Source organism: Pteropus medius, unplaced genomic scaffold (assembly GCF_902729225.1).
Source record: "Pteropus medius unplaced genomic scaffold, Ma_sr-lr_union100, whole genome shotgun sequence".
NCBI classification, from domain to species: Eukaryota; Metazoa; Chordata; class Mammalia; order Chiroptera; family Pteropodidae; genus Pteropus; species Pteropus medius.
In genome coordinates this window covers 1,500,767-1,520,645 of record NW_024352783.1, presented here as the reverse complement: position 1 = coordinate 1,520,645, position 19,879 = coordinate 1,500,767, and the positions used below count along the sequence as shown (strand labels likewise).

General features: G+C 41.3%; 1 protein-coding gene across 6 annotated transcripts in view; it reads left to right on the top strand.

Moving 5' to 3' along the window:
* Nucleotides 1-19,879, top strand: part of PIK3R5 (phosphoinositide-3-kinase regulatory subunit 5) — a 68,983-nt gene that overhangs the window by 31,782 nt on the left and 17,322 nt on the right. For 4 of the 6 annotated variants that reach the window (XM_039847338.1, XM_039847337.1, XM_039847339.1 and 1 more), the window contains 4 exons: nt 11,479-11,594; nt 13,487-13,587; nt 15,732-15,800; nt 16,570-16,708. In XM_039847338.1, the coding sequence (XP_039703272.1) occupies nt 11,492-11,594; nt 13,487-13,587; nt 15,732-15,800; nt 16,570-16,708 (412 nt within the window). In that variant the 5' untranslated portion in view covers nt 11,479-11,491. Of the gene's footprint in view, nt 1-7,424; nt 7,735-11,478; nt 11,595-13,486; nt 13,588-15,731; nt 15,801-16,569; nt 16,709-19,879 lie in introns of all 6 variants that reach the window. The other 2 variants (XM_039847336.1, XM_039847335.1) reach the window with 1 other exon arrangement.

The following is a 19,879-nucleotide window of genomic DNA, read 5'->3' as shown; positions in this document are numbered from 1 at the left end:
AGTTTCTCTTGCACTAATAAACCATATTCATGAATGGGATAGAGAAGGGAAAAGCGAGATTTCTCTTACATAATTGGCCAAGAATTTAAAGAGAAGAGGAGACTAAAGAAGGTGAGAATAATAACCTGCTGTGGATTAACAGAGACAATGGGGCAGTAAATGGTTTCACTCTGGGAGAAGGAAAGATGATGGAGAGAAGAGATAATGAATTTGAACAATCTATGCCTATTTTTTTTTCAACCTGTAAAGCTTCTGGAAGTCACAGTGCTCTATAAAATCTTTGCCCAAAACTATGATATATTCTCGTCTGTCTTACAAACTGAAAATGATTCTGCAGATGGTGATCAGCCTATAATGATTGCAGTTTGTCACAACCACAATCTTTTTCCATATACAGAAGGACCAGAAAACTGCCAATATGTGGGTAATTGCCCTTTCTTGAGTTTTTATGTTTACATTCACTTGTTGCTTTGTTACTGGGCTGTCATTTGATGGCAAACAAGACAGGCTGTACATTTGAAAGGTGGTGTATTAAACACCCAGGGCCAGGTATCCATGGTTTAGCCTAGGGACTCATAAAATTTGGTTACTGCCTGGAGTTATAACTTGGTAAACTCTTAAAGTCTTTCTCTGGTCCCCTCATCTTTAATATGGGAATAAGAAAGTATCTATCTCATGTGGATTCACTGAATTAATTCATAGAAAACACCTAGAACAGTGCCTGACACATAGTAAGCCCTCAATTAACATTTGCTACTATTATTATAATTATTATATGCAAAGCCAACATCATGCATTCTGTTTTCTTTTTACTACTCTTCTAGATGATTACCTGGGTAGAAGGGAGTCAAGTAGACCTAGGTTCAAGTTCTGTCTAGGCTACTTGCTAGTTGTATGAACTTGGGAAAGTCATTTAGTTACCAGGAGCTGCACTTGCTTATCCATATATGTTTAGTGTTTTATGGGGTTGTTCAGAATCAATATCATGTGCTCTAAGCCCTAAGCACAGTGTCTGGCATAGTCAGTGCTGCATACGTGTTAGCATCTTTCTCCTTCCCTCCTCCATTTCTCATCTCATTTCTTCTTGGTCTTAACTACAACTTTGTCTTCCTGAGCATTCCTGGGCCTTTTCCTTGGTAAAGAAGAGCATGAGCAAAGTCGGGAAGTAGGAAAAGGCTTATCTATGCTCTCTGTAGCGGTTCTCCCATTTTGCACACTTCTACTTCATCCAGCTCCTTCCCTGTTCCCCCACCCCATCCCACGCCAACTCCACCTACCTTTTCATATTTCCTTCCTCTTCTGGCCCTAGAGTCCTTCCTCTGCCCAATATCCCACTGTTGCTGCTGTAATAAACTCATCTGTTAGCTAAATGTCCCTCCAGGAATCTTATATCTTGAAAAATAAGCTAGGATAGAGGAAGTGAGTCACCCTAACCCATGGGGAATGAATCACTGACAATGAGAATTCAGACACTTGTCATGAAAGATGGCTTCCCTGGAAGCCTCAAATTATAACACTGAGGCGAAACTGCATATACTCTTTTGAGTGTCTAGAAAACAGTACAAATGATTTCCTATGAACATGGCATAGGAAAGAACACGGGCTATGGGAGTCAGGCCAACAGGGGTCAGGCACGCTTCCAGCTCAGGCCATAGGAACTATGACTGCAGGAACTCGGGCAAATAAATGGCTCATTCTCCCTGTTCTACAAGAATTGTGGAAAACTAGGATTATATTATGGGGTGATTATGATCCTTAAACTAGATAATCAAGTGAAAATGCCCAGCATAGTACCGTACATAGAATAGCCACTTAGTAATAGCCAGTTTGCCTGCTTCCTCTCTCTCTCCCTTCCTCCCTTCCTTTCTCCTTTCTTCTTTCCTTCCTGTTCTCTGGATAAAAACTTATACACAATTGACATTCCTATGTTATATCAAAATATGTTAATTCTTTTCTTAAACTCTTTTTTAAAATTGTGGTAAAATACATGACATAAAATGTACCAACTCAACTATTTGTAAGTGTACAGTTCAATAGTGTTAAATACATTTACATTGTGCAACCAATCTACAGAGAACTCTTTTCATCTTGGAAAACTGGAAGTCCGTACCCATTAAACAATAACTCTCCATCCCCTTCTCCCACCCAGCCCCCGGCAACCACTATTCTGCCTTCTGTCTCTATGAATTTAACTGCTCTAGGTACCCCATATAAGTGGAACCAAACATTGTTTTCTTTTTTTGTGACTGGCTTATTTCACTTAACATAATGTCCTCAGTGTTCATCAATGTTGTAGCATGTGTCAGAAATCTCTTCCTTTTTAAGGTCAAATAATATTCCATTGTATGTATATACCCCATTTTATTTATCCATTCATCTGTCGATGGATATTTGGGTTGCTTCTACCTTTTGGCTATTGTAAATAATACTACTGTGAACATGAGTGCACAATATCTGTTCAAGTACCTGATTTCAATTCTTTTGGGTATATACCCAGAAGTGGAATTACTGGATCATATAATAATTCTATTTTTAATTTTTTGAGGAACCCCATACCGTTTTTCATAGTGGCTGCAGCATATTACATTTCTACCAGCAGTGCTCAAAAGTTCCAATTTTTTCACATCCTTGCTAACATTTATCTTCGTTTTGTTTTATTTTTGATAATAGCCATCCTAATGGGTATGAGATTGTATCTCACTGTGGTTTTGATTTGCATTTCCCTAATGATTAGTGATGTTGAGCATCTTTTCATGGGCTTATTGGCCATTTGTGTATCTTCTTTGGAAAAATGTTTATTCAAGTACTTTGTCCATTTTTAAATTAGATTGTTTATTTTTGTTGTTCTCGAGTTTATAGGAGTTCTTATATATTCTGGATATTAACTCCTTATCAGATATATGATTTGCAAATATGTCCCCTTGTTCTGCAGATTGTCTTTTCATTCTGTTGTTTCCTTTGACACACAGTTTTAAATTTTGATGTAGTCCAAATGATCATTTTTAAGAGTTTTATAGTTTAAGCTCTTTACATTTAGTCTCTGATTCATTTTGAATTAATTCTTCATGTTATTGAATCTTCCTACCTAACAATGGGGTAGGCATTTTCATTTATTTGTTTGCTTTTTTTGTCCCTCAGAAGTTTTATTTCATTGAAATCTTGCACATTTTTAAAGCTTATTTTCTCTTATTTGTTCTTTTTGTTACTATTATATGTGGGATCTTTTTCTAACATAATTTCTGTTTTTTATTTGTATAATTGAACAACATCAATTTCTATTCTAATTTGTACCCAATCACCTTACTTAATTCTATTTTTTGCTATAGCCACTTTTCAGTTGATTATTTTGGGTTTACATGAATATATTGAGGGTGAAAAAAATGAATTATGCCAATTTTATATTTGGCAAAGCTATAATTCATACTGAGCCTCAGTGAATGACATATGACACATAAAGTCTTAGAAAGTGCCTCACCCACACACTCATCCTGAAGTTACTCGAAATACCTGAGCTGAGCAAGAAATGAATTACAATAAAGACCTTGTAAACAGGGACAGCATGGTAGGAAACAAACAAATAAAACAGTGAGCAATGAAATAACTCAAACTTAAAGCCCCTGTCCAAAAACAAACGAACAATTGCTGTTATCATAGTTATTCTACTTACTATGAATGTCAAAAATAATTATATAAAGAATTGTGATGTAGTGTAAAGATATTTAATAAAATCTGGACCTGTATTTAAAAAAAAATTGTAATGTTAGGACATTAAGATTAAAAGAGAAGCTAAAATCATAGACTCAGAAATAATTTTTAATATTGTTTAGGAATTCTAGATCCAGATCTTTGCTAATAAAATTTTAAATCTTGATTAAAGTGAATGATATTGTCAAAACTTAAATTCACAAAATCAACACATGAAGAAATTGAATACCTAAAGAGCCCCAAAACTCCAGAAGAAATTTGAAAAAGGATTCCAAAAATAACCTTGAGGAGAGGCACTCACTGCTTGGCAGCAGAGGCTGATTCTCACCTAAGCAAGAGGTACTGTGACTATGAGTTTCGAGGCTCAGATTCTAGTTATAAATTTGACACTTCCTAACCTAGGCAAGTCCCTCCACTGCCCAGAGCCTCCATCTTTTCATCTGTAGAATGGGAGAGTTGCACTAGATGATCTCTAAGGTGCCCTCCTCATCTTACAGTCCAGTGTATGTATATATTTGTAAAATAGAAAATATTTCCAAGCCTCATTGTGCATCAGAATCATCCAGGGAGTGTTTTATTTCTTGGCCCAATCTCAAAGGCATCTAGATTTGGGCAGCAGAATTGTGTACGTTAAGAAAGTACCCTGATAGTTAATAGATAGCATTTATTGAACGTTTATTATGTGCCAGGCACTATTCTAAACATTTTCCATATATTAACTCATTCTGCTCAACCTTGAGCTCTTGCAGACCCCAAGGACACACCTAGCATGTTCGGTCCTTTTAGGTGACATCAAAACAGTGACAGACACAAATACAAACTGGGCATCAACATTGTATGGTACCATTTGGTCGTAGGTATCATCAAGATGTTCCAGAATGTATTCATTATTAAGTTTTTCTAGATTGCCATCAAAATGTAAAACAACATAACCATTCTCATAGAGAGCCCTCAGAAACCCTCCAGAAACCCCAGAGATTCTCAGCCCCAGTTAGGGGATTTTAAGGCAGCTAGACCTGCATGGTCCACTCACCAGTAATTAGGAACAGTGACTATACATGAAATAGCAACTTGTTTAAACAAGTTCATGAAGGGCAGCAAGACATTGGATAACTGAGAAAGATATATAAAGGATATGTAAGAGTACGTAACTGTATAAAGGGTCATAGAGCCATGTATGCCCTCCACCCAGCTTCCCCTAATGTTCACAACTTACATTACATGGTGCTGTTATCAAAACCTGGTACAATACTGTTAACTAAACTACAGACCTTATTTGGATGTTAGTTGTTTCCCCTGCCATTTTCCCTTTCAGTTCCAGAATCCAGCCCAGGATCTCACATTGCATTTAGTTTTTATGTCTCCTAAGTATCCTCCAATCTGTGACAGTTCCTCAGCTTTTCCTTATCTTTTATGACCTTGACATTTTGGTGAGTACTGGTCAGTTAGAATTTCTCTCAAATGGATTTTAAATAATGTTTTCTCATAGTTATGCATTTTTGGAAGCATCTCACAAAAGTGATGTCATATCCCTCTCGGTGCATCATATTAGGGCATACATGATGTTGATATGTCTTATTATTGGTGATATTAACTTTGATCAAGGTGGTGCTGGGTTTCTCCACTCTAAAGTTATTATTTTCTCCTTTGTAATTGATCAATTTCTTGGGGTGGGATACTCCGATACTATGCAAATATCCTGTTTCCTCTCAGATTTTCACCCACAGATTTTAGCATCCATCAATGGCTTTGCCTGCAGAATTATTACCATTGTGTTTACCTAATGGCGCTTTTGTATTTCTCTCATTCTTCCCACATTTATTAATTGAAATTCTTTTGTAAAAGAGACCTGTTTTCCACCTCTATTTATTTTTAATTTTATTATTTATAACAATAATGTAACTCATGGGTATTTATTTCAAACTATGAATTATAATTCAACCCTTTTGTTATGTAGTTTTTCAAGTTATCCTGGCTTTGGCCATTAATAGCTTCTTCAAGCTAGCTCTCATGTCCTTTTGACATTCCTTATCCTTTTGCAAGTATTGATTTATTTTCTGCAATACAAGATGCTCCAGGTTTATCTTATATATTTTCTGCCCCAGTCCTAGAATCAGCCATTGGTTCCTTTGACTGGAGAGTGGTATTTAGAAACCAAGATCTGGGCATTAAGTGTGCTCATACCTTCTGGGATGTTGTTTCTAGGCTCTCTCAGTTGACAGCTAGAAAATATACGTGTGCATATTAATCCAAGCATATACACATTTTTATTACTTATATACGTACCTACCTATATATACATTAAAAATCATGAGTTCATATTGATTTCTCCAATTCCGGTCTAACACGATAAGATTGGTTCATTCTAGACCTCCCTCTTTTCCTTATTTGTAACTTCTTTCTCTAACAATAAGAAATCGGCTCTTGTTATCTATGTATATTTACTTATTTGTTCAATTCTAGCATACATATAATGAAGTTTCAGGATGTTTAACTCATATCCCTATGAAAAACAGGTATAATAACTAAAAAAAACCAATATTTGTCTATAGTTCTTTTTGTCTTTAGCCTCATAGTATTCTGTCAAAATGCTATTTTCCAAAGTTACTCAGGTTAGTTCTTTTACTTTCTGTCACTTTCAATGTGGTTATGTTAATCATTTATAATACAGATAGGTAAATTTGTTATTGTTTGTATTTCATTTTTGCCCTCCCCCCCTTAACATCCTGTTTTATTTGAGTTATTTATTTAGTTTGGGATCTGTAAAATATTGCTATGGTTCTAAGAGTCAAAATGATACATAAAGGAATTCCCAGAGAAGTGTTGCCCCTTCTGATCCCTGCCCCCATGTCACTCCTCTCTGCTTTCAACCCCTTTCTCATCCCAATCTATTTAGTTTCTGATGCATCCTTCCTGTATTGGAAGTGAGAATTTTTAAAATTAGGTCACAGTCATGAGGAGCTGAATGGGGGCAGGAAGGGAGGTTAAGCCACAAGGGACAAGAGAAAGGGGGAGAGGAAAGACTGACCTAGGACTGAAGCAAGTGGGGTCAGCACAAAACCACCTGCCTTGGTGTCTCTCTTATTTCTACCTGTGGGACTAAGGCTTCAATGCATAGTCCTAGAACATTCCAGAACACCAAGGAAGCACCGTGGGATGCCTGCCAGAGCCTGGAGGCCCATGCTTCTCTCCTTGTGAGATTTGGCCCTTCCAATTCTGCCATTCTGCACTGTTTGAGAAGTCCCCCAATAAAAGAAGCCCTCCTCCCTGCCTCCCATGGGGCTGCCTCAGGAAGTGGGCCTCAGGCCGATCTTGACTCTCTGACTAATCCTGCATGTTATGGAAGACGACCCGTTCTGTATCATGGGGTCATGTCAACATGTGAAGAGGAGGTCTCCCTCGGCCCATTTCTCCAAACTGTTATATTCAGTGTCCCCAGTAAAGACTCATCCTTCCTAGGTCAGAAGAGGAACTTGGAGGTGGGGGCAAGCCCTGTTTTTGAGTTTCAGCACTGTCCCACGGTGGATGGGGTGGGCATTCCCATTCCCAGCAGCCAATGGCATTTCACAACAGAAACTCTTCTGGGCAAGGTGGTGAGGGGTGCTGGAAATTGCGTGCTGGGAGAAGCCAAGTCTTGCTTGCCAAGCCTTTGAAAAAGGCATCATCCCTAGAGAGAGAGAGGGATGCTACCTTTTTTCCCCTTCATCTCCATCCCAAAGCCAATGGAGTTCTGCTGACAAGTCACAAGAAACGGCTGATGACTGACTCATCAAACGGAAATGAGCGTGCCATAGGACTAGGCAGTGAGCTGGGTCAACCCCCAGGGTGGCTCAGATGAGGATCCCCAGCTGGGCCTCCACTTCCCTCAGCTGCCAGGGTCCTGCCTCTCAGAGAAGCCGGGGGCAAGTTCTAGATGGCCTCAGGATGCCAGGTAAGCTGGCACGCCAGGAAATCTGTCCAGTGCCCATCCGTGGAGAAGGCCGTAATTGCCTCAAGTGAACAACCAGTGACATTGGGACCAGGAGATGGGTAAGTCACAGGGGCCCAGAGAAGGGAAGAAGCATGAACCAGCAGGCATTGGAGGTGTGTGGGAGCAGTCTTTAGCCTCTGTGGAGGACACTGTGTTCTGACCCATAAGGACGGGGGTGAGGCAGAAGGGGTGTTGGCTGAGACTGTTCATTTGCATCTTGCACATTTGTATCAGTTACTGTGGGACATAATAGGGCAGGGTGACTCATTCCTACCTCATTGCACAACAGACTTGTCCATTGTCGTGGGGGCGGAGCGGGTATTTAAACCCAATTCCCACGGTAAAGCCCTTGTTCCAGACTAGAGACAACTGGGCCCCATAGGCCACCGTGGTCATTGCCCAATTTAGCCAGGAGTGCCACTTCTGTGACCCCTGGACCTATCGCAGGACTGTGGGCAGCTGTGAAGACAGACGTGGTGGCCTCAAGATTCTGAGGAGTTGGGAGTCTGGGTCTCTTAAAGCAAGATCATGTTATATAGTTAACTGAGCCTTCACTTGAGGGGTAGAAGCATGAACTGATTTTATTTTCTTCCAGTAACTGCATTTGATGGTGCCAAGGGGCAGTGTGTGGTAGTGGTCAAGAGCCAGACTCCCTGGCTTCATATCCTGGCTTTGCCACATCCTAGCTGTGTGACCTGAGACCGGTTGTTTCACTTCTCTGTGCCACAAATTTCCCAGTCTCTTCATCCAACTCCCTAGAGCTTCCCCTAAAGGTGGTCCAACCTGCATCAGACTCTTACTGCTAAACCTTTCCTCACCTGCCAGGAGCCCTCCAGGGTGAAGTATCAACAAAACGGATCCAGTCCAGCTTTTGTTCCTAGTGTCTACCACCTGCCTCGCCTCCCCCATACACACACACAAGAGCTCACATCTTTGCTTTACCCAGCAGTGGGCCTGCAAGCTGCCCCTCTGGTCCTCCTCCCAGCCCTGCCATGTCTCATGGGGAGCACAGAAGGAAGCGTGCTGGCTGTGTAGAGGGAGAACTGAGAACAAAATGGCAGCATCCCCACCCAACAGTCTGAATGAGGGATTCTCTGAAAGCCCCTGTGCCCTTGGCGGACAACCCCTCCTCTCTTCCCAGTGTTCTTGTACTGACTGGGGCAGGTGGGCAGCTGTGTTGGTTCTGGAGCGACACCTCCCAGCAAGATCCCCAGTGTTGTTGCTAGTCCCCATTCCTTACAGCTCACTGTGACTCTCAGAACTTTAGCATGCAGGTCATTTTGCTCTTTGAGTTGGGCCTCATCTACAGTTTCAGAATACAGAAGTCTTACTTGACATCCTTGTCTGCGGTGCCCATGTTGACCCCGCCCCAGGTTAGCCCCACCCTGCCTGCCCCTCCTCCTCTCTGGGTCTCAGATGCCCCTTCTGTGAAAGGAAGGACTTACAGGGGGCTGACCTTTGAGCTGCCTCCAAGAACCTGCCCTGGGGCTGAAAGGAAGAGATCAGCCTTTGGGGACAAAAGCCTTCGGTGACATCTGGGCCAGCCAGTCATGTCCCAAACTCACCCATTTGAAAGTGCCTTGTCTTCCAACTCTTCCAGCAGGTGCCATTAGTTCTGAGCCTGAGAAGGACCAGGCTTGAGAGGGTCTTGTATTTGGGCTGCCACTGAAGGTAGAAGGGTGAACACAAGTGTTCATCCCTAGGGACACACATCCATGCCGGCTACCGGCACAATTCAGGTGAGGGAGGAGCCAAAAAGCCTGAAATCCGCCCAACCTGGCTCAGGGTCAGTGGACTCACGGCCTGGACTACCTGTGGAGGAGTCAGCAGACAAAAAGCCCCAAGGCAACTGTGAAAGTTGCCCTGGAAGGTCCCAAGGACATCTTTGGGCATCCAGGCACTACTAGTGGAAACACCCAAGGTCCATGGTCCGGAGAGTTTTTCTGAACTTAATCTGCTACCTCAGCAACTAGAAGGTGTGGAACATGGAAGGCTAGTGTGTGCTCCAGGGTTGCACTTACTGGCAGGCTCATTCCTGCACCCAGACCTTTGCACATGTCTCTTCTTTCTGGAATGTTTTTCCCCTAACTTCACTTTTGGCTTCCTCATTTAGCGGAAATATCCCTTCTGAGAGGCTTTCCTGACATCCAACAACCTAGAGTGGGCTCCTGTTTTGGCCCCTCCCGGCACCATCTCTTTCTTCATAGCATGATCACCTGCTGTGACGACCTCTTTTTTTGGTCTGTTAAGTTGTTTAGTGTCTCTGTCTCTCACCAAGTAGCTTGCCTGCTTTATTCACTGCTGTGTCGCTAGTGCTTGACACATAGTAGATGGTCAGTAAATATATGAAAAAACAAATGCATGCATTCTGCTTCCTGTGTGCCCACCCCTACACCATCCCAGGGACATCACTGAAGTCATGTGATGCTGGACAGCTCACAAAGGGCTTATGTTTCCCTGGGCTCATGTTTCCTCCCAGGTCGGGGGAGGAGGAAGATTTGCCTACCGGGCTGTCTGTAAGATGAATGCCCCAGCCATGCAGCTGGGCTCAGGTTAGGATTTTGTAGCTCTTTGCATGTTGTTTACATGGCTTAGCTCTGAGCTCTGTGTTTCTGCTTGTGGTTTCCTGGTCTGTCCCCAGTTCCACGGAGCTGGACCACTACTTCCTCAGCTTCCCTCTATGACCTGGTCTAATTGGTGAGAAACAGGGTCTTCCTGGAAGGGTGAATGCAGTGAAATTCCTGAAGGAAAGAATGATGTGGCAAAGACTGTGGCGTGATAGCTTTTTTGCCTTGAAAACTTTCTCAACACATTCACTATGGCATTTAATCTTCACAGCAGCCTTTTAGGGTTGGTACTCTCTTCATCCCATTTTACAGATAAGTAAACTGAGGTTCATAAAAGTTTAAAAATTGGTCCAAAGGCACATGACTAGCAAATATCTGAGTCAAGATCTAAGTCCAAGTCTGTGGATACCAGAGGCCAGGCTTATTCACTGCGCTAAATGACCCGTCATGGCTTCCCAAGGGACCCAGGGGCCCTCACACATAACTAAGAAGCTAGGCTGACCTGCTGGGGGCTCTCGGTAGAACAAGATAGGGGTGCCAAGTGGGGGTCTTTGGGAAACGGATAACACTGCCAAGGCTAAGAGAAAGCAAAGGAAAATGGCAACAGTGGAGGTGAGGGCACTAAAAGAACAGGTGCCTGTGGCCTGGGCACCCAAGCAGAGGGTGGGGTGGGGTGAGGTGGGGGATGTATGAAGGCAGTTCCCACCAGACCTTAGAGTTGGAGCACTCAGTGCACTGAGGGAGATCTCTGTGCTCTTTTCATCAGGAACAGATTCCTTATCCATCTCTGGAGGGTGGGGGGCGGGGGGAATGCAGGCCTGGAAATTCAGAAAAAGTCCCCCAAGTAATTTTGATTTTTCCCTTGGTGTCCTCCTGCCCAGCCTACTGAGGTCTGGCCACTTTCCGGGCACTCCCTAGGCTCTTGGAGACACTTGCCACTGCCAGGTGGGACAGGTGCCTCTCCATTCCTGTCCTTGACCCCTCACTTCCTATAGCATTGAGCTGATGGGCTGCAGGAGGGCCCCTTCCTGCCATTCAGAGCAGCACCTCCAGGAGCCATTCCAGCCCTGAAGGCAGCTGTAAGCCCCCTCATTCTGCATTCATGGCGCTCAAGCTATAACAAGGTTGATGGCACCGGGCCGTGAGTGCCCATTGTCTGTGCCATCTGCCCTGCTAGTCAATGTGCAACTCAGACATGGGAGTCTCTAGGCTGACTGGTGTTTGTCCCCCATGCAGGCAATGACTCAAGATGCAGCCAGGAGCCACAACATGCACAGAAGACCGCATCCGGCATGCTCTGGAGCGCTGCTTGCACGGGCTCAGCCTCAACCGCCGTTCCACCTCCTGGTCAGGTAGGTCCGAGGAAGCTGAGGAGGTGCTCTTAGGGCCCAAAGAAGCCTCAGGCATTGCTGTGAGCACTGGACCAGGCATAGAAGCTGGCAGATTCTGATTCCAACTGTGTGTGACTTGAGCAAACCCTGGACCTTACCTGGGCAGGTGCTCAGCACAGGTGCCCTTGGTATGTTGCAGTTTCTCCTTTCTTCCATGCTGTCTTCCTCATACTCCTCAGGGCTGTATCTTGCTTCCTTAGCATGTGCTAGAAGCATAGCAGTTATTGAACCTGCTTAGGGATACCACAACTGCTGATTCCAGAAGAGCACCTGGGAATTCATAAACAGCTTTCCCCAGAATTCTGTTTTCTTGATTTTTAGTTCATTCCACATCCCCATCCTTCTCTTCCCCATAGAACAAGGAACAGTCTTAGCAGAGCTTCAGGGAGCAAGAGGCCTCCATGCTCCATGTTCCTCAGGACTGAGAAATGGAGGGTATCTGCAGTCTGGGGCAGTTGTTTGTGTCCCTGAAGGCTGGTGCCTAATTGTAATAATTCTTTATATTTGTAAAGATTTTTCACATCCTGTATCTCATTTGCCTCCCGAACTACCCCATGAGATAGACACCCTCTGCTCCTTGAATGTATGTGGTTCCTTTCCATCTCACGATCTTTGCATTCTGCTGCTAGGAACTCTCCCCTCAGAACTGCACACAGCTGGCCCTTCCTCATCCAGGTCTCAGCTCAAATATCACCTCCTCTGAGAGGCTTTCCTTGTCTTTCAGATTAAACAGATCTGAAACTGTCTCTCACTGGCTATTAAACTTGTACAAGACACTTAACCTCTCAGGACCTCACCTGCCTTGTCTATAAAATGAGAATAATAACTACAGGAACCACCTTCCTTAAGGGAGGATGGGAGACTCATGGGGGTAATGTATGCAAAGGACTAGCACACAGTAGGTCATTTATAAATGGTAGTCGTTGTTTTTTTTTTAATTGCTTCCTATCCAGAGTTTGATGGAGCCTAAGCTGATGGAATCGAGGGGGCCATCATTAAGTAAAAGAATATCTGTAAAATATTCTTTTTGTATCTGTAAAAGTCAGATCCAAAAATATCTGACTTTTGCAAATTTTACAAAAACTTATGACCATATGAACACACTGCTGGGATCCTCAGGACTTTGGAAGGAGCCTATACATATGAGGGGGCCTGGAAATTAAGCTCCATGAAACTCATCGTCAAGCCACTTCCACCTCTACTGTTTTCACTCCCCACTACACAGACACAGAGACACACACACACACACACAGAGGCCTCCATGACCACTTCTTTAAATATTAGGGGTTTACACTTGCTGACTCCAGGGAAACAGAGATTGACAAAATAAGAAAGTTTCGGGGAAGTTACAGATGACAAAGTGCTCATTGTAGTTTTCAAAATACAAATTAATTTAGCTTCCCCTTCCTGGAGTCCATTCCAGGCAGTCCTGGGAAGTCCCATGGACTCAGCTCTGTGTTGGGGTGTGTGTGAGGATGTCACCATGGTTCCTCTCCTTATTCTTCCAGCAGTCTCTGCCTCTGTCTTCCTTCCCTGCATCTCAGAGTTCCAGCACCCAATGTAGGAAACTGAGGCACAGAGGTGGTGGGAGAATGGGTGCTCTCCAGAGGCACTGGAAGCAGAATCATGGCTGGTTCATCGGCCTCTGAATGGAATTCCAGCCCCTCTCTACATCTCTCAAGACTCCAGGAATAAGAAACTTGTCATTATGTCTTGATGGGGCATAATAGGATTGAGTGTTGGTCCTGAATTTTCTGAGACTCTTACTTTTAAGGAATGCCCCAGTGCAGCCCCAGGGGTTCCCAATCCTCTCCAACCCCAAACTGACCAATGACCTCTCTCTCTCTTTTCAGCTGGGCTATGTCTGAACTGCTGGAGCCTACAGGAGCTGGTCAGCAGGGATCCAGGCCATTTCCTTATCCTCCTGGAACAGATCCTGCAGAAAACCCGAGAGGTGAGGGCCAGCCAAGGACTGAAAAGTAGAGCTGGGATTGGCCTTGTAGAATCGAGAAAGAGGTCCTCACAGATGGTCAGTTCTAGGGTGCCTGGGACACCAAAGGGCTTGGCAAAGGCACTGAGAATCTGTGAGTTCTCTGTTTTAGTGGTACTTGTGGATCGAAGGTTTCTGGGAAGGGATGTTGTCCTTCAATGAGAACACGTGATATGTGAGCCAGGGTCCTGAGTTTAAGCTGCTGCTTTAGACAGGCATTGCTTATAAGTCAACGTATTGACTAGAAAGGAGGGAGGAAGCCATACTGAATTCCTTTCCTCCAAAAGATCCGTATAAACAAAGACACAAAAGAGAAAACTGATTAGAGAAGTAAACTGATACCTCTTCTAACAATTAAGAAAAAAATAGGCTTTTATGACTAAGAGGAAGAGTGCATTTAATGCTGAGCTACGCTGAGGTTTCAGAATAGCTGTGAGTCCCTAAAGAGGATTCTGGCTCTTTCATAAAGAATTCTCTTTAAAGTTTTGGGTTTTTTTTTTTTTTTCGTAAGTACATAACTGAGTTGGAAAACACTTGACTTTCTCAGTTTGCTTTCCCTTTACCTATAAGAAGAAAGTCTTGGTTTATTGAGACTCCCAAGGTTCCAGTTCTGACGTGGCCATTTGCCTGGTGCATTTATACCCTGATCACAAGCAAACCAATTCAGAATTGCTAAACCACCTCTTACAAACCTAAATATGAGAGATCAACTGCTGTGCAGTGATAAGAGGAAGGTTTCGTAGAAGGGACTGGGCAGCAGGTGGAGCAGAAACATGGTCCATCCAGAATAAATTTGAGCCTGTAGAGGTCACCAGGTGCAGCAGAGATGGTGAGGCTTTCTCTGCATCTTCAACCCCTTGAGTTCTAGAATGAGCTGAGAGACCAAAGAATTCTAAATCATGTGTGTGCACATGTGTGTGTGGTATGTTGGGTAAGCTCTATCAAAGAGACAACGCACAAAAGAATAATTAGAACTTGTAAACAAATACGGGAAAAATGTTGCCCCAGTTATAATAAAATAAATGCAAATTAAAACCATAATGTGAAAGCCTTTGCCTGGCAAATTAGCAAAAAATGATAATAACCAGTACAGAAAAGGGTATAGTGAAACTGGTACTTTCATACATATAAGATATTATAAATAGCAAAATCCTTTTGGGAAGCAATTAGACAATATATTTCAAAGATCATAATCATATTTATAGTCTTCGATTGATTTATTCCACTTCTTGAACTCTATCCTAAATAAATAATACAAATTACAGAAAAAGAAATTTACTCGAAGGTTTCATTACATAAGTATTTAAATAGCAATAAATAATCTAAAATGTCTAAAATGAAACTAATAAATCATAGATATCTACCAGAAGGAATATTCTGCAGCTAATAAAAATAATGGATATTAGCCAAGGATATAAACAAAATTTAATATGCCATAAAATGGTATCAGTAATATTTATTAAATGGCTTAGGGGAAATTGATTAAACATTTGGAAAAATACAAAGTGAGATGCCTAATTCATACTATATAGCAGATGGAATTCTAGGTGTATTAAATATTTAAATTTAAGAAAATTAAGCTTCAAGGAAAAAAGAAGATATTTCAGAGTAGTCACATGATCCTTGCATGCCAAAGCAAAAATCTATAGAAGAAAAAATTAACACTTGTAATTTATATAATCAAAAAAATCCATAAAATTAAAAGACAACAAACTGGAAAAAAATATTTACGATAGAAATAACAAGTAAATCTATAACCAGGAGGGGGAAAAACATCGCCTTAGAGACCATGTAGCAAAACAGAAATTCATTTATAATATTATATGTAGAAGACATTAAGAGTAAAAATATACACACTATGATGACAACTTTGCAGAGGAAAATACATAGAGGAAAATGGTGTAAGGAGAAGTACGTCGAAACATTAGCTGTGGTTGAGTTTGGAAAGGGGGTATTGTGAATGTTTTTTTTTCTAACTTCTATTTTCCAAATTTTTGTCTTGTGGTTACACTGCTTTTCACTTAAAAAAGAGAGAATAAAACAAGAAAGCACTACTGTTGTACACCCTGTGAATGAGCCTAACCCCTCCTCTACTGTCCTCTTCACAGGTCCAAGAGCAGGGTACCTATGACCTCCTCGCCCCCTTGGCCCTACTCTTCTACTCCACTGTCCTCTGTGTAAGTACCAGGGTGGGCCATGGGCGTGGAGGGAAGAAAGGAAAGAACATCCATGGGGTGGGGGAGTGCATAGCCCTCATAACTCTGAGGATAAACGCTGAGAGAGAAACTGTCAAGCAATGACACTTGAGATGGGTGTCAATCCTCTGATGGCTTCAGTAACTCCATGTGGATGCCATTGTGCTTGGCATGTCTGGTTGGGCACCCATGGAGGAACTGCTGTCACATCCTGTTCACGAGCCATGAAAGATATTCTGTTAAGAGATGTTATGTCCACCTCAATTTGTACCCCAACAGTTAGTTTCACACTATGTAATCAGCCTTTGTATTTGCCAGATTAGTGGCACCAAATGATTCCATGTACACTGAGTCAATCCACTTCAAAGAATAAACATATGCCTCTAGTGAGAATAATGTGGTGAAGACCATTCCCCAGAATAAGAGGCAGCAATGGCACCATTTAAGATGACCTCCAAGGTGACAGCTTTTCAGAGAAGTTCTCTCATATATTGGGTAAACTGTGTTATGATTGGTGAAAAAACAAGGCCTTTATAGTAGAGACATCCTTGGGAGCCATGTTGTCCATCTGTAACTCTTTCTCTCTGTGAGTTACTTCCAGTTCTTCCTGACCTTGTCCTTGGACATACTGCTGCCAGCAAATGTGTGCCCTTTGTGGAACATACCAGAAAAGTTGCAGGTTCTATTTTGGAATATCAGTGAGCTTTCTCTCACTCAGACTTCTCTGCTTTCCACTCCCTCTCCATTTCAGACTCCACACTTCCCACCAGACTCAGATCTCCTTCTGAAAGCAGCCAGAACCTACCACCGATTCCTGACCTGGCCTGTTCCCTACTGCAGCATCTGCCAGGAACTGCTCACCTTCATCGATGCTGAACTCAAGGCCCCAGGTAAGTGTTGAGTTAGCTGGCACGTGGAGCAGGGATCGGGAGGTTTCCAGCTCTTCAGAAACTATTCTTTGGCTATGATCTTTCTCACCTTTCATCCTTTAGCTCATCCCTCCCCATGGCCTTGCTTCAGAATCTTGGAGTTTCCTCTTCATGTGCTGTGTACACCATGTGTGCATCAGTTTCAGGTGGCTGAAAGCAGTGAACATAGGCAGTAACTCAAGGATGAATTCTTAGGGGAAGCCAAGCAGGGTTTCAGGTCAAGGAGACCCCACCATGTGACCTATGCCTCTGCTCCAGTTGTCCAAGGGGTCTCTGAGGCTTCCCAAGTCAGAAGGAGAAGCCCCCACCATATTGACAAGAGGCCCTCATTTGTTTTCTTTGCCTCAGGAGCAAACAGGGAAATGTATGTGTGGATAGATTTAGTCCTGGCTGGGGAGGGTGGCTGGTGTTAGGAATTGATAGGTTGATGGTTGATGGGCACCATGATAAGTGTGTACAATGGCCTGATACTGTCTAAATTTTCATATGCGACGCCTGAAAAGTAGGAATTCTTGAGAAATTGCAGGTTCTATAATAGACATGAAAACGAAGTCTTAGAAAACTATTGTAAGCAAGAGAAAATATTGAGAGGTGGCCTGATACTGTAGTAATTCAGCACGTCAATAGCTCAAAGGAATAAAGTAACATAAACATCTTGATAGATGCCTCTAAAGCTTTTGATGGAATTAAAAATCCATTCCTGATATTCAACCTCTCTAATATATGGAAATTACTAATATGTGGAAATGTTCTTAATAATAAAGTAACAGCCCACAATGAAATAGTAGAGGCATTTCCATTTAAGTCAGTAATCTTCCCCTTCATGCGTATAGGTACTTTGGACTAGAAAACAGGTAGGTAAGAGCTTTCCTGGATAATGGCATTAACCAGAAAAAAAACATAATGGAAAAAAATTATAATAGCAACTAAAAATATAAAAGAAATAGAAGAAATGTGAATAACCTACATAGAGAAAACAAGCCTAACTGAAGGATAAATAATTTAAGAGACATGTTGCTAGATTCAATCAGTATTGTAATAACATTAGGTGTTACGGAAATAAATGTAACCATGATTGAAATACCAACATCTTTTAAAACCTTTAACAAAACAGATAAAGTCTGTCTGAAAGAATTCATCCTCTACAGCAGCATTTTTTGATGTATTTATTATGTATTTACATATTCTTAAAGAAGATTAAGAATGAGATATTTTTCTTACTAGGTCTTTGAAGGTACTCTAAGGCTATAGTTATTAAAATAGCACGCTATTGGTATAAGAATAGATAAATTAGTGAAACAACATAATAAAATAGCTAGAAACAAATTAAATATATAAAATTTTATTACTTGACAAAGTGGCATGCTCAGACCAGTGATAAAAAAAAAATCGGTCATTTAATAAATGGTATTAGGATAAGTGACAGGCCATAAAAAGTGAGTTAGAATTCTATCTCAAAAAAAAAAAATTGACTTCTATCTCAAACATAAAAGTAACTTACAAATAGATTAAAGATTTAAGTGTGGAAAACAAGACCATAAAAGTAATGGAAGAAAAATATGTTATATCAGCATGGAGTGGAGAAGAGCTGCCAAACATGTCCCTCCAAAGCAAAAATTATAAAAGGCCAACAGATTTGAGGGCATAAAATTTAAAGCTTTTATGTGGCAAAACCCACTATAAGTAAATGACAGACTAAGAAAAATATTTGTAATATAAATGAATAGTATTCGAACCCACAAAAAGTTCTTTTAAGTTGATTAAAAATAAGGCAAACACACTAATGAAAATATAGACAAAGAACATGATTCAAGCACTTCAAAAAAGAACCATAAACAGCTGAGCAACACCCCCCAAAATATTTACCCTCACTAGTAATAAAGACAATGCAAAACTAAACAGCGTGACACCTTTTTCCCCCTATCAAATTGGCAAACATAAGAAGGAACAAAAAGACCAGTGTTGGTCAGGAAAATGGAGTTCATTCTCTAAAACATTATTTTTTTCACCCAGCAATTCCATTCCTGGAAATTTATCCTGACGAATAATTTGGATATGCAAAAATTTTTTCTACAAGGTTGTTTATCGATGAGTTATTTCTAATCAACCAATCCCCAAAGACCTAAATATTGAACTTGGTTGAGGTATATTGTAGCAAAGTCGTTAAAAATAATTAAAAATAATATCATAGAAGCACAGTTACTGAGATCAAAAGTTGTTCAGTAACTTGAGTGGGGAGAAAAAAAAGAGCCGGTCCAAAAAATCTATGCGTGTGGTATAGTATTAAAAAATTTTTTAAATTTATTGGAGGGTGACATTGAATAATAAAATTATATAGATTTGAAGTGTACAATTCAATAATACATCATCTGTATATTGTGTTGTGTGTTTACCATCCAAAATCAAATTTCCTTCTGTCACCATATATTTGACTCCGTTTACCCTTATCTACCTCTCTCCTCCCCTCTTTCCCTCTGGTGGCCATGAACCTGTTGTGTGTGTCTATGAGTTTTTATTTTTTGCTTATTTGTTTGTTGCTTTCAGTTTTATATCCCACATATGAGTGAAATCATATAATTCTCAACATTTTCTGTCTGACTTATTTTGCTTAGCGTGATTACCTCAAGATCCATTCATGTTGCAAATTGCAGTATTTCATCTCTTCTTATGGCTGAGTAATATTCTATTATATATATGTACCACATCTTTATCCAACTGAATTCTTTATCCAGTCATCTATCAAAGAACATTTTAGTTGTTTCCATGTCTTGGCCACTGTGAAAAATACTGCAGTGGACATTGGGGTGCATATATCTTTATGGATATGTTTTCGAATTTTTGAGGTAGATACCCAGAAGAGAGATTGCTGGTGCATATGGTAATTCTATTCTTAATTCTGTTCTTTTTAAGGAACTTCCATACTGTTTAATCTATATATGCACCACACTTTATTTAGACGTTTAATTCTCATTGTACACATTAAACACACAGGACAAAAGTAGCAAACCTTATTCCCCAATGATTCATGAACCCTAGAAAGCTCAGGACTGAAGCTTTGTCTTTAAATTCTTTCAGTGAGGTTCCTGACTACCTTCCCCAACCAATCATCTGATTTGTCTGCCCCCAACCAAT